Genomic DNA, 18,161 nt, shown 5'->3' on the forward strand with positions numbered 1-18,161 from the left:
ATTTGTTTTGTTTTGTTTTTGCTTTGCTCTTCAAATCTTGAGTCATCTCCAAGTTTCAAGGCTTTTGCAATGGAGAATCAGTGCAAATCATCAGAGAAGTGTGGTGTGTTTTCCTGTGCCTCACCGAACCTTGGTCATCAAAAAATTACCTTTTTCAATCACATGTGCCTTTAGGTATAGACTCTCATTACCAGAATGGGTGTTGGGGGTCACTCAGTCCAGGGCTCTTTAAACTGAGTTCAGGGCCCCTGGCTTCTCAAACAAGCACCAGAGGCTGGGGGAGGGGGCTTTGCATCTCTGCCTACTAAAGCCCTCTTGCTTTAGCCTGTTGCACATGTTGAAATTTCCACACAATGTTAAATTGAAAGAGCAGTCCGAATACTGCTGATTGAATCCTGCTTCTTCTTGTACAGATGAGGAAATCGAATCTCAAAGAAAGAAAATAACTTCCCCAGGGGCACATAATAAGATAGAGATGGAGCTGGAGCCAGGACTCAGGCTCCGGCCTTCCCCTCAGGGCATCTTACACCTCAGGACTTGACAGTGGGCCAGAGCAAAAGCTTTCCAACCCCAAGCCCTCCCAGAAGGACGTTCAAGCAGCCAGCCTCTGGACGCTGCAGGAGATGGGAGATCGGAAAGCCTTGGTCTTCCTCTCTGCTATGGGAGATGATAAGCAAGTGAACAATAGAAAGGCAGTGCAAGGGAGGATGTGATAAGCATTACAAGCGAGAACAAAAGTCGTTGCTGGGGGAGTTTACAGACAGAAGAATGGACTTCTGGCTACAGAGGATCTGTGTGAGGTCTTCATGGGAGTGGCTGTATCTGAGTTGGGTCTTGAATCATAAGCAGAAGATGAACAGTTCCAACTTCTGATAAAACTCAAACCGATTTTCCTTTAGAAGCAGCCGTTCTGGCCTCAGCAGACACATCCAGAATAACATTATTATGCGTGTCTGCATCAGGACCGTGTGCTCTCTTAGAGTTGAGAATGCTGTAATTACATTTGTAATCCTTCTTTCTGCAGTGATATCCTTTGCTTTCAACACAAATCCAGATTGTTTGTGTGTTAAAGTGGACAACCTGCCGATGTTGTGGGAGAGCAGGGCCAATGTCAGGGTACATTCTGCTTTATTCTCCGTTGAGGAAAAAAAAAACTTTTTGACAATTGCATCTTAAACATACAAGACAAATTTTAGACCTTATCATGGCAGCCTTGCCCAGGAAAGAGGCTAGGAGATGAGCTGCAGCTGCAGGACAGGAGGCACAAAATGGGCAGGGCTCATTTCAAGGTATGTTCTAGACCCCTGTTCCTTAAACAGGAATGGGCATTGTAATCACCTGGGGAGTTTGTTAGCCATGTGGATTCCTGGGTCCCACTCCCAGAGTGGGGTCAAATGGGTGTATTTGGACATCATTCCTCAAGTAATTTCCACTGCTTCTTAATCCCCACAGCAGGAATAGTAGGAATAAGGCAGGCTGCAACCCTAGAGAAAATGCACCTCAGTGCAAACACCATGGCTCAGAGCCCAAAGCAGGTGCCCTCCCCCGGGCAGGTGCACAGAAAAGACAAGGGGGCTGCTTTGGTCCTAGAGCTGCCTGCAGGCCTGTGAAATCATAATTAAAGGTATCAGACGGTGTGTCTGGGAGCTCCTCCTCCATTTAGGACCCCAGTACCACAAAGTCATGGCCGTCTTCACGAACGTAAGGTTCTCTAATCCTGCTCCCTCCTTTCCAGCTCTGGCGCAAGTTTGCTCGTCTCGCTTGTAACTTTGTGGTCATCTTCATCCCCTGGGAAATGAGGATAAAGAAAATCGAGAGTAAGTGTTGGCAGCTAGAGGAGTGGGGGGTGGAAATGCAGTTCTAGTGGTCCTCACACTGGGCAGCCAGGGGCCCTGGCACACTCGGTGCTGACCTGGGCTGGACATGGGACAATGGAGATGGAAGACACGGTGTCTGTCCCTCTCAGCCCCCAGGATGGAAACAGTCCCACATTCTGCTGTGGCTCTGCTGTTCTCTGTCAGTCCACTCATTAGTCAGACACAACACGCACCCAAAAGGATCAAGTGAAAAACTGTGTAGATGAATGAGGGTAACATGGGCAATTGCAAACTAAAAATACAAAAATCTGCATTTTCATAGAGATGATTGTAATCATTTAGAGAACATATCCTAAAAAATAAATAAATCGCATTCACAGTCAAATTTACAAACACACACACGATACAAACACACAATACACAACCCACAATACCAGGAATAAACTTAACAATAAATCTGAAATAAAGAAAATTGTAAAACTGGACCACAGAATATAAGGAAAGTCTTTTGGGGCTGGCCTAGTGGTACAGCAGTTTAGTGCACGTGCTCCGCTTTGGCGGCCCGGGGTTCGCAGGTTCGGATCCTGGGCACGCACCAACACACAGCTCATCAAGCCATGCTGTGGTGGCGTCCCATATAAAGTAGAGGAAGAGGGGCACAGATGTTAGCCCAGGGCCAATCTTTCTCAGCAAAAAGAGGAGGATTGGTATTGGATGTTAGCTCCGGGCTGGTCTTCCTCACAAAAAAAAAAAAAGAGAGAGAAAAGTCTTGTGAGGAGACATAGGATGATTTCATATTTGGAAGATACTGTTCTTCACAATATCAATTTACAAGTTTAATGCAATTCCAACAAAAATCTCAATGTAATGTTTTTTATACTCAACAAAATGATCATAAAACTTATGTGGAAGAAAAACATCTGAGAGACTAATTGAAAAATGTTTTAAAGGGAAAAATGTAATGAACTTGTATAACCAAAATGCTAAAATACGTTATAACAGCTACCACAGTTGAAACAGTGTAGCACAGTGCCTTAAATAAGGCTGGAACAATTGAGTACACTAAGGGTAGATCCTTCATTTTCAAGTTCCATTAAATATTTAAATGTAAAACAGGAAACATGAAAAACATGTAAACGTGAGAATTAAAGGAAATGTAAGTAATGTGATCTCAGAATGGAAGTCTATCTAATTATAAAAGTAAAGAAGGAAATCATACAGGAAAATACTGTTATATTTAGTTACATATAATAGAAATTTTACATACATAAAAAATAAACAAAGCTAAAAGTTAGATGACAAATTGGGGGGAAAAAAACATTTTCAACATCTAAATGGAATTTAGCACTTTCATACACAGCTGGTGGAAATGCAAATTGGGACGGTATTTCTAGAGGAAAGGTATAATTTGTACCAAAAGTCTTCGAAATGTTTATACTCTGATACAACTTTTCCATTCCTTAACAACCAGAGCAAACAGCCACAACAGAATGGATGCCCAAGGCTGTATGGATGCCGTCAGTCCCCGCCGGGATCCCCTTGCTCAGCTGGTCCGTTTTTCTCAGCTGCTCTGAGTGCTGAGTGCTCTGACTCATTACTGCTCACTTCCTTAGGTGATAACACTCGGCCTACACTCTTCCAGATGTTGGGCATACAGCACCCGGACCCCCGCCCCACTGGAGAGCCTAGAGGCAATGACTGATGAGGGGTATTCCAGTCCAGTCCTTTGTTCGAAGTCCGGCCAGCTCTGAGGTGCAGCTTGCCCTCCAGAGCTCCCCATGGCCAGGCTAAGCCAGGCTCCAGGGGAGAGCTCGTTCTCGCTCAGCTGTTTGCCCTGATCCCTCACCCTCTTTATCCTGAGAGCGCTTCCTCAATATGTCGTGTTAGCTGAATCCTTTTCTCAGGCTCTGCTTCTAGGAAACCTGATCTCAGATAGAAATTACTTGTTGTGAAGTTATCTACCCTAGTGAATACCCCACCTAGTGAAAAGCTGGAACCTTCCTAAATGTCAAGGAGTGGGGGATAGGTTAAATAAATTATGGAAAATTCATTTGATGGAACAATAAAACTCATTTTATAGCAGAATATTTTTTTGCATGAGAAAATGCTTGTAATATATTGATAACTCAAGATGTATGTTGAGAGAAATGTCAATTTTTACACAAAAAAATTATACATATAGAATAATAATGGAGGGTTACACTAAAAGTTTACTAGAAGCTAATTCTAGTGGTGATTTTAATTTAGTGAACTTGCAATAGGTAACTTTTTTGTTTTCTTTGTGATTTTTTGTGTTTTCCTACTTATTATGACAAACATAAACTAGATCTGAAGTAAAAATTCAACACAAGTTATCTTTTTAAATTTATAGCACAAATTCACCTGCTCCAGAAGTCGTCAAAGTATTACCCACATCTTCATCTAACTTCTTCTGTGTTCCCTTATTTTCTCAATAGAAATCTTTTTTTAAATACACTTCTTATTTTAGAATAAGTTTAGATGTATAAAAAAGTTGCAAAGAGACTTCCCATAATCGCTTCACCCGGTTTCCCATAATGTTAACATCCAGCAAATTGTTATTTATCTTGAAATTAAGACAAAAGAATCCTTAGAAAAATTCTTGGAATTCTCAGAACTATGCAAAATGAAGAAGAAATATAATAAATTCTCAAAAGATGCTGATACTTCTGAACATACATGTAATGTTGTAAATTTGATAAAAGCGTTTTAGATGAATACGTCATTAGGGAAATTATTAAATTAGGGATTTTTTTCTGTATATACAACTGGTAAATATTAATGAACATCTTGATGCATCTAAATGAGCATTTGGGGGAACACTGACGGTACAATCACGGCATTCTTAGTCTATGTCCTGCTGATATAAGAAAAATTACAGTGTTGCTTTACGGAGGACTTCTTGCACTGTGAGGGTTTCATATGAACTGTTCTTATTATCTTATCTTTCTTTAGGTCATTTTGGATCTGGTGTTGCCTCCTATTTCATATTCTTGAGATGGCTATTTGGAATTAATATTGTGCTCACGATTATGACAGGTGCTTTTATTGTCATTCCAGAGGTAAGAACCACTTCAAGAGAGAAAAAAAGTGCCATTCGTTAAAAAGAAAGGATATTAGACCAGTGGCATGAAACGACTTAGCATAAAATGAGTACCCTCGTTGTCAGTGTGGGAAGGAGAATATGTGTGTTAAAACAGGATGCGGCAGACTTTGCCTGCAAAGGGCCAGAGAGTCAAGATTTTTGGCTTTGTGGGCCACACAGTTTCAGTAACGACGACTCACATCTACCATGTAGTGCAGAAACGGCCATATTAGGACAAAAACTAATGACTGTGCCTGTGTCCCAATGAAATGTTATTTATAGATACTGAAATTTGAATTTCATATAACTCTTATGTGTCACAAAATATTATTATTTTGATTTTTTTCCAATCATTTAAAAATGCAAAAATCATTCTTAGCTCTCGGGCCATACAAAAAGAGGTGATAGGCTGGGTTTGGCCTATGGGCCACTTTGCCGCCACCATGTTAAAATAAAACCCATTCTTCAACTAAACTTCATCCTCACAAAGTAAATGGGTCCATTTCCCATACCAATGTAGAAACCCAGTGACCTCAAAAATCCACCCACAGAAGCCATGTCTGGCTCAGAGAGAGTACACTCAGGTGGTCCCTGACCAGGCAAAAGGAAAATCTGGCCACCTGTGCCTAATTTTCCATCAGTGAGAATCAAACAGATATCCACCCCCTAGAGGTCTCTTATGTGCAGCATCTTCTTGGATGCATGGAGATCAGCCGCCCCTTTCTTCTGCCCGTCCAACCAAAGGACCACATGACATCCCTTCCTCTCTCACCAGCTCATTGCAGGCCAGCCCTTTGGAAGCACGGCCAGCAAGACCATCCCCAAGGAGCAGGTTGCATCTGCCCAAGACCTGGACACCGTCTGGTCCCTGGGGGTGAGGTGGAGCCTTGGCCACACTCTTATCTTGGGGGGTCATAGTGAATGGGCTACAGTTCTGGGACTGGGAGTCAGAAGTGACACGGAGTGCTTTCTCTGCAGGGTTACCTCCAGTACTCAGTCCTCTTCTACGGCTACTATGGCAGGGAGCGAAGGATTGGCAGAGCAGGCTACCGGCTGCCCTTGGCGTATTTCCTGGTGGGGATGGCAGTATTTGCTTACAGCTTCATCATTCTCTTAAAAAAGTATGACTGCTTAGTTTCTCAAAATACCTGCCAAGAATGCTATGTATGATGTCATTTAATTTCGTCAATAACCCTGTAAAGTAAAGGCGTAACTGTACCCATTTTACAGATGAGGAGACCAAGGCTAAAAGAGAAACAATCATTTTAACCAACACTAGCTGAACACTTACTACTTCATGCCAGGTTCTGAGTTGGTTCTGGAGAGACAAGAATCATACAGACTTACCAGTTAATGTCATTCAGACAATGTAGTAAGTGCACAAATGGAGGTGTGAACAATATGGTTTAGGTGACCAGAGGTTGCAGAAAGCAAAACACCTTCCTGTGGCCATATGTTTACCTGTGACCCAGCTACAGATGCTGTGAAGTCTGAGCTCATCTGTGTCGTGATGCAGTTCGCACATCTAGCTCAGCATTGAGAGGAGGCACAGTGCAAACAAAACGAACTGGCTGGGGTTAGGAATCGTGCACCACCCCCACTGCGAGTCCTACAGCAACTCCCTGTCCCTCTCTGGGCCTCATCTGTAAAATGGGCAGATTGGCTCAGAAAATTGCCAGCTTCCCTTCTGGCTTTCACATTCTGTGCCTTCACGTAGGAGCTAGACAAATGCAGCCTGACAGCGGCTCTGAGCCCAGGGAGAACCGGGCCCCTCCCCATCTTGGCTCAGCTGCTCCTTCTCTCTGATTTGTGCTGCTAGTTTGTCTTGGTTGCTCTGCCCCTTGTGGCATCTTAGCAAAGTGCAGATAGATGTGCTCGGGATAAAAAAAGATAAAACAATCATCATCATCTCCACACAGAAACCTGGGGAGACGCACAGTGACTCGGGCCTTCAGTTCACAGGAAGCTTTCCAGCTGACTTGTGGGTGGCCTCAAAACCCACCTAGGAGACAGGCCCCTTGCCAGATGTCACAACTTAAGAGACCAATTGAAGCAGATTCAGGAGGAAGAAATGTGGGTGGAGAGGATGGAGAGGAGAGGTAAAAGCTTATGACAGGAGAAACAGTCTAAAGGACAGGGGACCTCCACCTGAGGAGGAAGCCTGACTCCTGCCTTCAAACGCATCTAACGGAGCTTCCTGTGCACAGGGCCCCGGCGTGCCCTGGGTGGCCCCAAGGGTTGGCGTCTCCCTCCGTGGGCAGGGCTCCTAGGAGACTGGCTCAGCTCAGAGGAGAGCATTGCACCTCACAGTCACAGCCGCAGAGCTGGAATGGGCCGGCTCCCGGGCCACACATACCTTCAGTGGCCTCCCGGCCACCCCTCTGGTGGGACCACTTGTCAAATAGACTCACCCAGTAACAGGCCATTCCTGTTTTCAGCTGTTCAAAGGGGTTGGCTGAGGACACAGTGGGGGCTGAATCCAGCCGGTGCTCTGCTGCGTTTACCCAGAGGGGCGGCTGGTTCTAAGTCACCCCGGGCTCTGTGTGGGCTCACAGTGGCCCCAGTGGCCCAGCCTGTTCCTGACACTGTTCTTGCATGACCTGCTCTGGGTCCTCTTTTGCAGGATGGCTAAGAACTCCCGCACGAGCCTTGCCAGTGCTTCCAATGAAAACTACACCTTCTGCTGGCGGGTGTTCTGTGCCTGGGACTACCTCATTGGGAACCCAGAAGCTGCAGAGAGCAAAACAGCTGCCATTGTGAACAGCATCAGGGTGAGTGAGGAGCCTGTCCAGCTGCCGAGGGAGGGAGGGAGGGAGGGAGGGCGGGAGCGTGGAGTCAGGGCTCTTCACACCACCACCTCTACAGCTGGGCGAGCGGCTGGCCCGCTGGCCCTCTGCTGGAAGTCAGTATGCTCCTCTTCCCAGGGTGCTCATAGACCAGGCAGCCGACTCCACAGTGAGGAGACAGGCCCCGCCATGCACCAAGCAAGCCGATGGAGTACAGAAAGGAAATATTGAAACTTCTCTTTATTTTTATTTTTTTATTTCGTCCTTCTAAAATTTCAATTTGTGTATTTTTGATAATTCGCATAATGGTTACTACCATGTTGCATGTAAATCACTTGTAAATGAGTAAATACATTTTAGTGTTCAGAAGACAATGCAATCAAAGGCATTCAGAGACTTGGGATACTGAACAGCACAGACGGCTAAATGGTGCCCCCTTTTGAGAAAAAAATTATTCAGATCATTTCAATTATCTAAATAATTTACTCTTTCATCTCCTCTTTCCAATTCCCAATTTCCTTTTTCATCTATTTATTATTCTATAAAGCATTTGATATCAATAGAATCTTACAAAGTGAAGTCTAGACATTGAGATTATAAATAAAAATATCAGATAAATCATTTCTTTTCATAAAATGTTTCTAAAGGTTTATGATTAATGATACTGCTAAGCTTTGAATGCCATATGTGTTTTTCCTTAAAGGAGGCTATACTGGAAGAACAGGAAAAGAAGAAAAGCAAAAACCTGTAAGTATTGAGACTCCTCAGACTGAATTCCTTGATAAGCTGTTTTAATTTGGTACCAAAATTGCCAGACTGTCTAGATCTTATTGTCACACATTGTCAGGCAGCTCTTTTCTTCCTAAAATCTGTCCTTGTAGTGGCGTGATGTGTGGGAACTGCAGTGTTTCAACAGCAGTACCCAGGAGGGGCTCCTCCCTCCATAGCTCCCGCCACGGTGAGGGGTCTGAACTTGACCGGCTGACTCGTCTTTTACTTACCTAATAAAAGAAGTATTTTTAGCACCAATTTCTAGTTTGCTAAGTTAAGCCAAGACTAATTTTATTTAGCGACAAGTCTCTAAAGTCATGGACACAAACAGTATCCAATTCTTGTTGACAAGACTTCCAAGGTGACTTCTCTGGTTTGCAGTTCTGCTCGAAGTTTTGATGGCTGCGTTGGTGAGGGTGAGGCCTTTCAGCTGGAGAACCCATGATACGGAAAGGCGAGGACCTCATGGGGCAATGACCTCATGGGGCAGACGTGTCTGCTCATCTGATAGCCTCACTGGTTCGTTAGCCCCCAGGATAAGTTTCCACAATGCAGAAAGCCCGCCCAGAGGAATGCTGTAGATGTGGGGAGTTGAGGAAACATGCCCAGCCCCCGAGAGAAAGCAGGGTGTCGTGGCGGGAAGGACTCTGCATAGGGAGTGGGCAGACAGATTCTAGCCCTCTCGTTGTCGTTAACTTCCATGACCTGGGAAACGCCCTTCGCCTTTCTGGGCCTCCACTTCCTCACCTGGGACGTGAGAGGGTGCGACTCCATGAGTGCTCCTCAGAGGGTGGGGAGCGCCCACCCACATCAGAACCTCCTTCGGGGGCTGACAGTGCAGACCCCTGTGGCACCTACCCCAATGTGCTAAATCAGAATCTCTGGGAGTGGGACACAAGAATCCACATTTTTAACAGGTCTTACAAAGCAAGACTCACAGTGATTTTTATGTTCCCTCAAATTTGAAAACTACAGTAATCCTAAATCCATTCCAGTTCAAAGATGTCTAATTCAGTGATTCATTATTACAAGCAAACAAATCAGCAGAAAATCTGTTTCTCATCTCTCTTCCACAAACAAATTCTGAATCCCCCTGATTCTGTGAAAACTTGAGGAAAATAGATGTGTGATAGGCATCCTGGTTTATCCAGGATACTATAACAGGACGTGGAAGGAAGAGGGCAGAGAAAGGGGGAAACTGACACTTGACTGGCGACCTCACCCAGGGCCACCACCTGCATTTTCTGGTGCAATCACCACAAGGAACATCAGTTGCTGTGGGGGTAAAGAGGGGGCTCACAACTGCATGACCTGCCTCAGGGGACCACATGGGTAGAAAGACCCTACAGATGATGACAGCATGGCCTGGGGCCATGAGGGAGTGAAGAAACATCAGGATGGTGTTAATGGACCTCACTCTCTCAGGTTTTCTGTCTCCAGTGCTCTGTGATTCTGTATCTAAAGCTTTCCAGGAAGACAAAGCCACATTTATCATTTCACTTGGAGTGAGTTTCCTCATTGGACAGATGAAGGGCCGAGACACTTGTAGAGCGAGGTGTTGTGACCTGTTTCAGGTCACCCAGAGAGTGGACTTGCCCTTTATGGAGGGGGTGGGACACCTCTATTGTGCCCCTCCCAGTCTTTCTGGCCACACCTGTTTCTCCAGACCCTGCTGCCGGGCAGGGCTATGTCGCTGCCACAGTTGTGTGCACACACCGCTCCTCCCTCTCACTGGTACCTACTGCCTGCTGCCCTGGGGGTCCTCTGAGGCTGCAGTGGGGGGCAGCTGGTGGGCTGGATTTATAACTCATTGTTGATCTCCTCAGAAATGAGAAATTCTGAGGGGGATAAAAGAGCACCGAGTCTTCAAGCAGGGGACCCACTTGGTGGAAAATAACTCAAATTGTCTGTGCATTGCGGTGCCCTGCACAGAACCCAGTGACCCCATCCTCATGCCAGCCTCCCCCCACAGAGCAGTGACCATCTGCCTGAGGGTCATCGCCAACATCCTGGTGCTTCTCTCACTCGCGGGGAGCATTTATCTCATCTACTTCGTGGTGGACCGGTCCCAGAAGCTGGAGCAGTCAAAGAAGGAGTTGACGCTCTGGGAAAAGAATGAGGTACCCACACAGAAGTAGCCTGCCCATCTGTTTCCACCGTGTTTCTTAATGAGTTAGCTAGAAATATCTCCATGGAAAAATTCAGTCTTCTTGTCCTAGTGCACGTAGTGCAGGGCTTTGAGCCAGATGGCAACACCAGGCTTGGCTGAAGGATTTCACTGGTCTCAATCGGGAAAGACTGAATTCAAAAACACCTTCAAGCATTCACACAGTCTTTACCTTTGCATTTTGCTGACTGCGCTTTGCTTTTTTCATGTGTTGTTTCTTCACATACATGTTCCCAGAAATTGACGTCACCTGGAGACTTGCATTAACCACTGCATTGCTTTCCACTGTGCCTGTCAAAGTCGACCACGTGCCAACTACGGAACACTTAGTGGCTTCCGTATTTCTAAATTACAAATAATGCTTCCCAGACCAGCACCACACCAAGGGCTTGTGTTTTTATTTTTTATTTTATTATTTTTTTTAAATAATTTTATTTATTTATTTTTCTTCCCCCAAAGCCCCAGTAGATAGTTGTATGTCATAGCTGCACATCCTTCTAGTTGCTGTACGTGGGACGTGGCCTCAGCATGGCCGGAGAAGCGGTGCGTCGGTGCGTGCCCGGGATCCGAACCTGGGCTGCCAGCAGCAGAGCACGCTCACTTAACCGCTGAGCCATGGGGCCGGCCCCACGGCTTGTGTTTTTAAATCTCTTTTCCCTCCATTTATGTGAATATTCCGATGAATATAAAATTACCAAGAGGAAGGTTATGAATAATTTTATACTTCTTTTTTTTTTTTTTTTTTAGGCACATCGCAATTTTTATTTAAAAGTCATTGGAAAGAATCAGGAACTTTATTAGTACCATCTCTAGTACCCACTTGGTAATAGATACAGCTCTCAAAATAATTGCACGTTGTACATACACACCTCTCCTATAAATTCTCCTCACTCCTTATAAATAAAATTTAGAGTGAGCCTAGAAAGGACAAGGTAATAAGTCCTTTCACAAATGAAAGAAGACGTATGTCGATTTAAATCATTCAGTATAGATGGCAAATATACTTTTTAATATTTATTACAGGACTGTTGTCCAGAAAGCTTGGTTCAATTTACCTGTAAATATTTGAAAGACAGAAATAGCACAAACGCCACCTCTCAGACCACTTCTGTGAAAATGATGATCATCTGTGGGATTTAAAAAACAAAGTGTTGGGCCAGCCCAGTGGCCTAGGGGTTGAGTTGGGCACACTCTGCTTTGGCAGCTGGGGCTCAGTGCCCAGGCACGGACCTACACTACTCATCTGTCAGTGGCCATGCTGTGGTGGCAGCTCACATACAAAAAGAGGAAGACTGGCAGTGGATGTGAGCTCAGCAAACCTTCCTCAGCAAAAACAAAAACAAAATGTAGGCCATATGATGCTTACCAGTTTATCCTCAATGTATGATAATTTCTCAAAATCTGACACTACATTAGGCAGTCTTTTCCTGTACCTCTTTCTATTTTATGTTAATTCAGTGGGTTATGTAAATATGTGCTTGTGTGTTTACAGATAGATAAACTTTTAAAGATATATTCAGAAATTATTTCTTCTCTTAGGTCACACATGAGCTAAATCTTCTCTTTTGCATCAGTACAAAGAAACAAGAGCCAGGCACAATTCTCTAGATAATTAATCTTCCATGTACAGAAAGAACATTAAATTACCTCTCAGCCTTCCCTTCTCTATTGTTAATTGTTGCAGTTATTTCCATCTTCCATCCAAGGTCAAGGAAATAGAAATAGAATGACATGGTAATTGGAAGATGTGGCAGAAATGATAGTGAGTCCCAAATGGCATGTATGAGTGTCTTCAGATTGAGGAGCATTCCTAAAAGGAGTGAACACATGACACTGTGGTAGTGGCCCTTTGAAAGCAGCTAATAAGCAGAGTTTGGGGCAGGTTTTCCATATAAGAACTGTGTGAGTCTCTGAATACCCACTGACCAGATATTAGGCTAAAACCAAATGGGAAGTAAGTGAGGCTGAGATGTGGAGCCTGGGGAACTCATGTCTGGCTTGCCCTCTCTCGGCAGGTGAGTGTGGTGGTCTCGCTCGTCACCATGCTAGCACCATCAGCCTTCGACCTCATCGCTGCGTTGGAGATGTACCACCCTCGAACTACACTGCGCTTCCAGCTGGCAAGGTATGGTGGCCCTGCTGGGAAATGCCACATTGTAGGTCACCCATCTGCCTAACTAGGGTGGGAACCTAAGTCCCTTGAGAGCCAGGGCTTGCTTCATTCCCTCAAAACTAGCACAGAACTTTCCCTATGGATGCATCTCCATAAAAGCAGGATGCCACAGGAGAGAAAGGCAGGAAGGAGGAGAAGGAGGATGAGGAGGCAGGGGGAGTGGAGGGGCGGAAGAAGAAGGACCGGGAGGACAAGGATACAAGAAATGAATGAAAAGGTAATGAAGAGAACAAGAAGATGAGGAGGAGTAGGAGGAGAGGGAGGGGAAGAAGAGAAGAAGAGGGAGAAAAGGCAGATACAAGAGAAAGAGGCCCAAGAAGATGATGGAAAGCCTGCCCAGTTTTCCTCATTGTTGAGTCCCGCCGTGGATTGACTGTGAGTGGTGAAAGAGACCCATACTGTTTTTCCAGATGTGAGATGAACATAATGCTTTGCTCATAATTCCCGAAAGCATAGACTCAACGAGGTTCTGGTGGATATGCCAGGGAGCCTCTGGGGTCGTGCCAGGATGGTCAGTGGGTGTGACAGCAGGTGGTGAATGCAGCCCTGAGCAACAGCAGGCTGGTGGGTCTGAGGGGATGTCCTAGGACACAGCCCGTGTGGGTCAGAACAACCACATTTCATTTCTAGTGCTGGCTTCATCTCTGTCTTCCTGAACAATCCACTTCTTCCTGGAGTGTAGTCTCCTCATGTGTAAATGAAACTAGCAGGTTTGGGGGAGTTACTGTTAGATTAGATGTGGCAGAGAGAGGGTGCTGTCAGAGCACGGCAGACTTGCCTCCCCCGCCCTGGTCCACATCTCTTTCATCATGTTTTCCGTGTTTTCTCTTGTAACACTTGGTTGCATTCGAAGATCACACTCAATCACAGAACGAAGTTTCCACAGACCACTTTGGGAGGAGTTGCTGTCATTCAGGAGTCAGCAGATGTTTTCTGTAAAGGACCAGACGGGAAATATTTTAGGTTTTGCGTGTCATACGGTCTGTGTCACACCTGCTCAACTCTGAGGCAGCATGAGAGCCACCATCGACAATACACAGATGAGAGCGTGGCTGTGTACCTCATGACTGTTACAGAATAGGTAAGGGGAGGATTTGGCTTGAAGGCTGAAGTCTGCGACCCCCTGAAATCCAACTGTCATTTCAAAGATAGAAAAACACGACTGGAAGGAGCGAGGGGTTTGTGGAAACCTCACAGCCCAGGGGAGCTCTGGGAGGAGACTCGCCCCCGGGCTCTGACCCTGGGGCTTTGTGCTCCCATCAGCACCTCTTCTGATCTGGGAGAGAGAAGCGTCCTCATCAGCTCCTTCCTCACCAGCAGGCGTTGAGAAGGATCAATTCCATTATTGCATTTGGTCTAACAGCAATCCTATTATATAGATTGACCTCGTTACTCATGTTTAAAACTAGAGAAACAGAGGCATCAAGAGACTTGCCCCAGACAAATTAGGCCTAATTCTGGCAATAAGAGCAAGACAATTATTTTGGTTCCATTAACTAACCAACAGACCGTGTTACCTTTTATCCAAGGCACAGGGAAAACCAGAGGGATGGGCTACCGAGACAGCAGATGAAATCCTTCCGCTCTTCCTTCAGCAACGCTTGCCGAGTTTACTCCGAGGAGCTTGCCCTGTGCTAGATACTGTGCACGCAGAGAGCAAAAGGTCCTGGCACAAGGTCGAAGGGCAGCACTCCACAATTTCACAAGAAAAGCCGATGCGCCGTCCCGATGAGGCCCCAGGGAGACGCCTCTCCCCCGGTTCTCTGCTCACTCCACCACGCAGGCAGTCAACTCTGCACCCGAGAGATGAAGGGGGGCTGTGGGGATGGGCCACTCGGCTTCAGTTGGGAGTCTTTTCCTCGGAATCAAGCCACTTTCTCTTTTTCATCAACTGGCATCAGTTTCATGATTCTCAAAGCACTAACCACCGTCCCTGTGGGGTATTTGTAAACCTGCCATTTTCCTTCATCATCTCATTTTTTCCAGACACGTTTCTGATAAGACTCAAGGCTGCATCCAGAAATTCCATGGGTTTCCGAAACCTTCCAACTCAGGGGAAACTGGCATCAAGTTTGACCATTGGCCGATGGAGGCTGTTGCTCTCAGATTCCGTCCACTCCCAGCTGCCCACGTGCTGTAGCTGTGCCCACAGTCCCTCTTGCTTCAGCCCCGCAGTGCCCTGTGGGGTTCAGCCTGTGCTTCAGAACCCCCCACTGAGACCCTGAAATTGTACCCTGCCTCCTCCTAACTGCATGAACTTGAACAGGCCACTTAGTCCTCCTGGTGATTCAATGTACTTGTCCCTTAAGTGGGGATAATAATAATACGGACCTCACAGAGTTGTGAGAATCAAATGAGTTAATGCTGGAAAATCACTTTATAAACCAGAAAGCATGACACAAACACACATATAATTTACACTATGCTGCAGAACGCCCCTTCCTAAGCTCACCCTCTTTCTGCTGCAGTAGTGGTTCTTAAATGCTGATCCAAGGAAGGCTACAGTGGAATCTTCTTACCTGAGAAGGCTATAAGAAGATTCCCAGACCCATCCAGACCTACGGAAGCATGGTGGATTCGGGAATTCTGTATTTTTTAAATGCACCCAATATGATTCTGAAGGAAACCAAGTGTGGCAGCCGCTCTCTTAGCGTAACCAGGGTAGTCACTTCTTTTTTTTTTTTTTTTTTTTTTTTTGCTGAGGAAGACGGGCCCTGGGCTAACATCCATGCCCATCCTCCTCCACTTTATATGGGATGCCGCCACAGCATGGCTTGACAAGTGGTGCCTCGGTGCACACCCGGGATCCGAACCAGCGAACCCCAGGCCGCTGCGCTGCGCACTTAACTGCTTGCGCCACGGGGCCGGCCCCCTAGGGTAGTCACTTCTAAACTGTGGTGGGTCGAGGACCATGGACTTTTGTGTGGTGGGCTGTGTCTCAAGGTGGGCTTGTGGCTTCCAGGGTCCTTGTGCTCTACCTGGGAAATCTCTACAGTCTGATCATCGCTCTCCTGGACAAAGTCAACAGCATGAGCAGTGAGGTGAGTGCTCCCCGCTGGACAGTTGCCCACCCAACCACTGCCACACACATGCAAGCACACACGCACACACACACATGCATACACACACAGGTCATCTTCATTGTTGTTAACATCAGTGCTTACACTTGCACTCCATTCATCATCTTCAAAACTCAACTCAGTTGTGGTCTTCTCAAGGTGAGGATAGAAAAATTAGCCCCATTTCCAAGATAAAGAAACTGAGGCCAGGGTTTGTGGCTAGTGAGTGACAGGGCTGGGGTGAGACCCTGGGTCTTTGGCTCCTAGTCTCTTTCCACAATACTACCCCATTTCCTTGAATCCCATCGGAAGAAGCTATGAAAAGCTATTGCAAATGACCCCGGGAAGAGTGGCTGGCTGTGAGACTCATTTAGAAAGCTGGGAGAAGATAAGCACTCCTGGGTAACTGTTCAGAGTGGGCCCCCATCCCAAACCAGCAAGAGTATCCACTCCCAACCCAGAGTAGCTTTGGAGCTCCACCTGTGAGGACATCCCAGATGGGGGTGGAAGGGAAGGCAGGGAGGAGAAGGAGGTTTCTCAGGGCTGTTTGCTCAAGCCACACCAGACCAGCATCAAACTCAGGCTTATAAGGCAGACGAGGTGACGGTTCTGCATCCAGGCTGTGATGTTGCATAGACTGGGTCCTCACCTGCACTGACTTGCAAAGTGACCTTGAGTGTTCCACTTCAATTGGCTGAGCTTCAGTCTCCTCATCTATAATACAGATAATTATTCTTACCCGACACTCTTGTGAGGATGAGAAGATGTAACGTATTAACCTGGAACAGTCTCTGACACTTACTAGGGACCAACAAATACTATCCATTACAACTCTATGTTCATTATTGGGGTCAACTCTAGTCAAGTGGCTATCTACCACGCTGGAGGCAGAAGGGGAGAGAGAGATGGAGACAGGGAGAGACAGAGACACAGAGAGACAGGGAGATTACTCCCAAGCAGTGCAATGACACCCTTGGTATCCATGGTGGGTCCTTATTTACAGATACATGGACAACCTTCTTTTCTTCCTTCCCTCCTTCTCTCCCCAGGAAGCTGCTACTAAAAGTAACACAAGTCACTGGATAGATTCTACCATCGTCTTTGCCACCAAGGCAGCCCCTGAAGAAGAGAAATGGTCCATGCCTGGGCCTGGGATAGGGCTCAGGAGAAACAGCACATGGGCCCTAGAAGAAGCTAGCATCCCAACTTACACTTTGCCTCTCTCAGAGGCCAACAAGACCACTGTCTACACCCAGAGTCCTCAAAACCAGTGCTGGGAAACCTATGTTGGGCAGGTGGCTCCCTGTCTCCCTTATAAAGCCCTTTCACATCCATTTCATCACTTAAGTCTAGCAAATCTCTGAAGTGTCATTATTCCTATTTTATAGAAAAGGAAAATAAGGTCCAGTGAGGGTTTATGATTTTCCAGTTCTCAAAGTTAATAATAATAATCAGTGCAAAGACTCAAGCAGTGTTAACTGTGTGCTGGAACCTAGTCTAAGTGCTTAGTCCCATAAGAATCCTATTATTACCACCCTTATAGGCACAGATGAGGAAACTGAGACACAAGAGGTTAAATAACTTTCCTAAGGACATAGATAGTAAAGATCAGAACAAAGGCCCAAACCCTGGCATCTGTTCCAAGCTTTGAGCCCTGAACCACTCTGCCTTCCACCTTCGATACATTGTCTTGTACAGAGAATCTCAGCTCTGAGGTATTATCCCATGGAATTGAATCACAGGCCTCCAGTTGTCTCCTGTGGCTACAAAACCACAGACCTTAGATCCTCCTGGTTTCATGTAATGCTGGCCTTGGATATCAAAATTCAAGTTAACAAATATTTATTGAGCGTCCATTATGTGCCACTGGAGAGGACCCAGTGGTTCAAGCCCATGGGAATGAACAGACTGGGGGACCTTGAAGGGAGAGGTGGGTGGTGGGAGGGCAGGGCATGGAGGCGTGGTGGCATCCAAGAACGCTTGTGTTTCAGGAGATGCTGAAGCTCTCCATCATCGACATGCTCTTCACTGTGGCCAGCATCCTGCTCATAGACTTCTTCCGAGGACTTTTTGTTCGGTACTTAAGTGACTACTGGTGTTGGGACCTGGAAAGCAAGTTTGTAAGTAAGATGCTCTGTCTATTGAGGAAGTTCATATGGCTAGATGCACCCTTTTCTAATGACTAGGCTGGGAAACAGACGTGGCTGAGAGAAAATACATGAGGAAAGAGGGAAACGGTATGCAAAGCTGAGTTTCCATTTCATTCTTACATTTTCATTATTTTA

The 18,161-nt window shown here is 46.0% G+C and overlaps 1 protein-coding gene across 1 annotated transcript in view; it reads left to right on the plus strand.

Annotated features, from left to right (window-relative positions):
• TMC3 (transmembrane channel like 3) overlaps positions 1-18,161 on the plus strand; it is a 42,519-nt gene that overhangs the window by 8,439 nt on the left and 15,919 nt on the right. The window contains exons 4-14 of the mRNA XM_004432001.2: positions 1,736-1,817; positions 4,791-4,897; positions 5,696-5,794; positions 5,899-6,041; positions 7,544-7,691; positions 8,410-8,453; positions 10,450-10,597; positions 12,660-12,769; positions 15,780-15,858; positions 16,926-17,171; positions 17,868-17,996. Of these exons, the coding sequence (XP_004432058.2) occupies positions 1,736-1,817; positions 4,791-4,897; positions 5,696-5,794; positions 5,899-6,041; positions 7,544-7,691; positions 8,410-8,453; positions 10,450-10,597; positions 12,660-12,769; positions 15,780-15,858; positions 16,926-17,171; positions 17,868-17,996 (1,335 nt within the window). The remainder of the gene's footprint in view (positions 1-1,735; positions 1,818-4,790; positions 4,898-5,695; positions 5,795-5,898; positions 6,042-7,543; positions 7,692-8,409; positions 8,454-10,449; positions 10,598-12,659; positions 12,770-15,779; positions 15,859-16,925; positions 17,172-17,867; positions 17,997-18,161) is intronic.

This window comes from Ceratotherium simum, chromosome 3, assembly GCF_057802395.1.
Source record: "Ceratotherium simum simum isolate JZ-2026a chromosome 3, ASM5780239v1, whole genome shotgun sequence".
NCBI classification, from domain to species: Eukaryota; Metazoa; Chordata; class Mammalia; order Perissodactyla; family Rhinocerotidae; genus Ceratotherium; species Ceratotherium simum.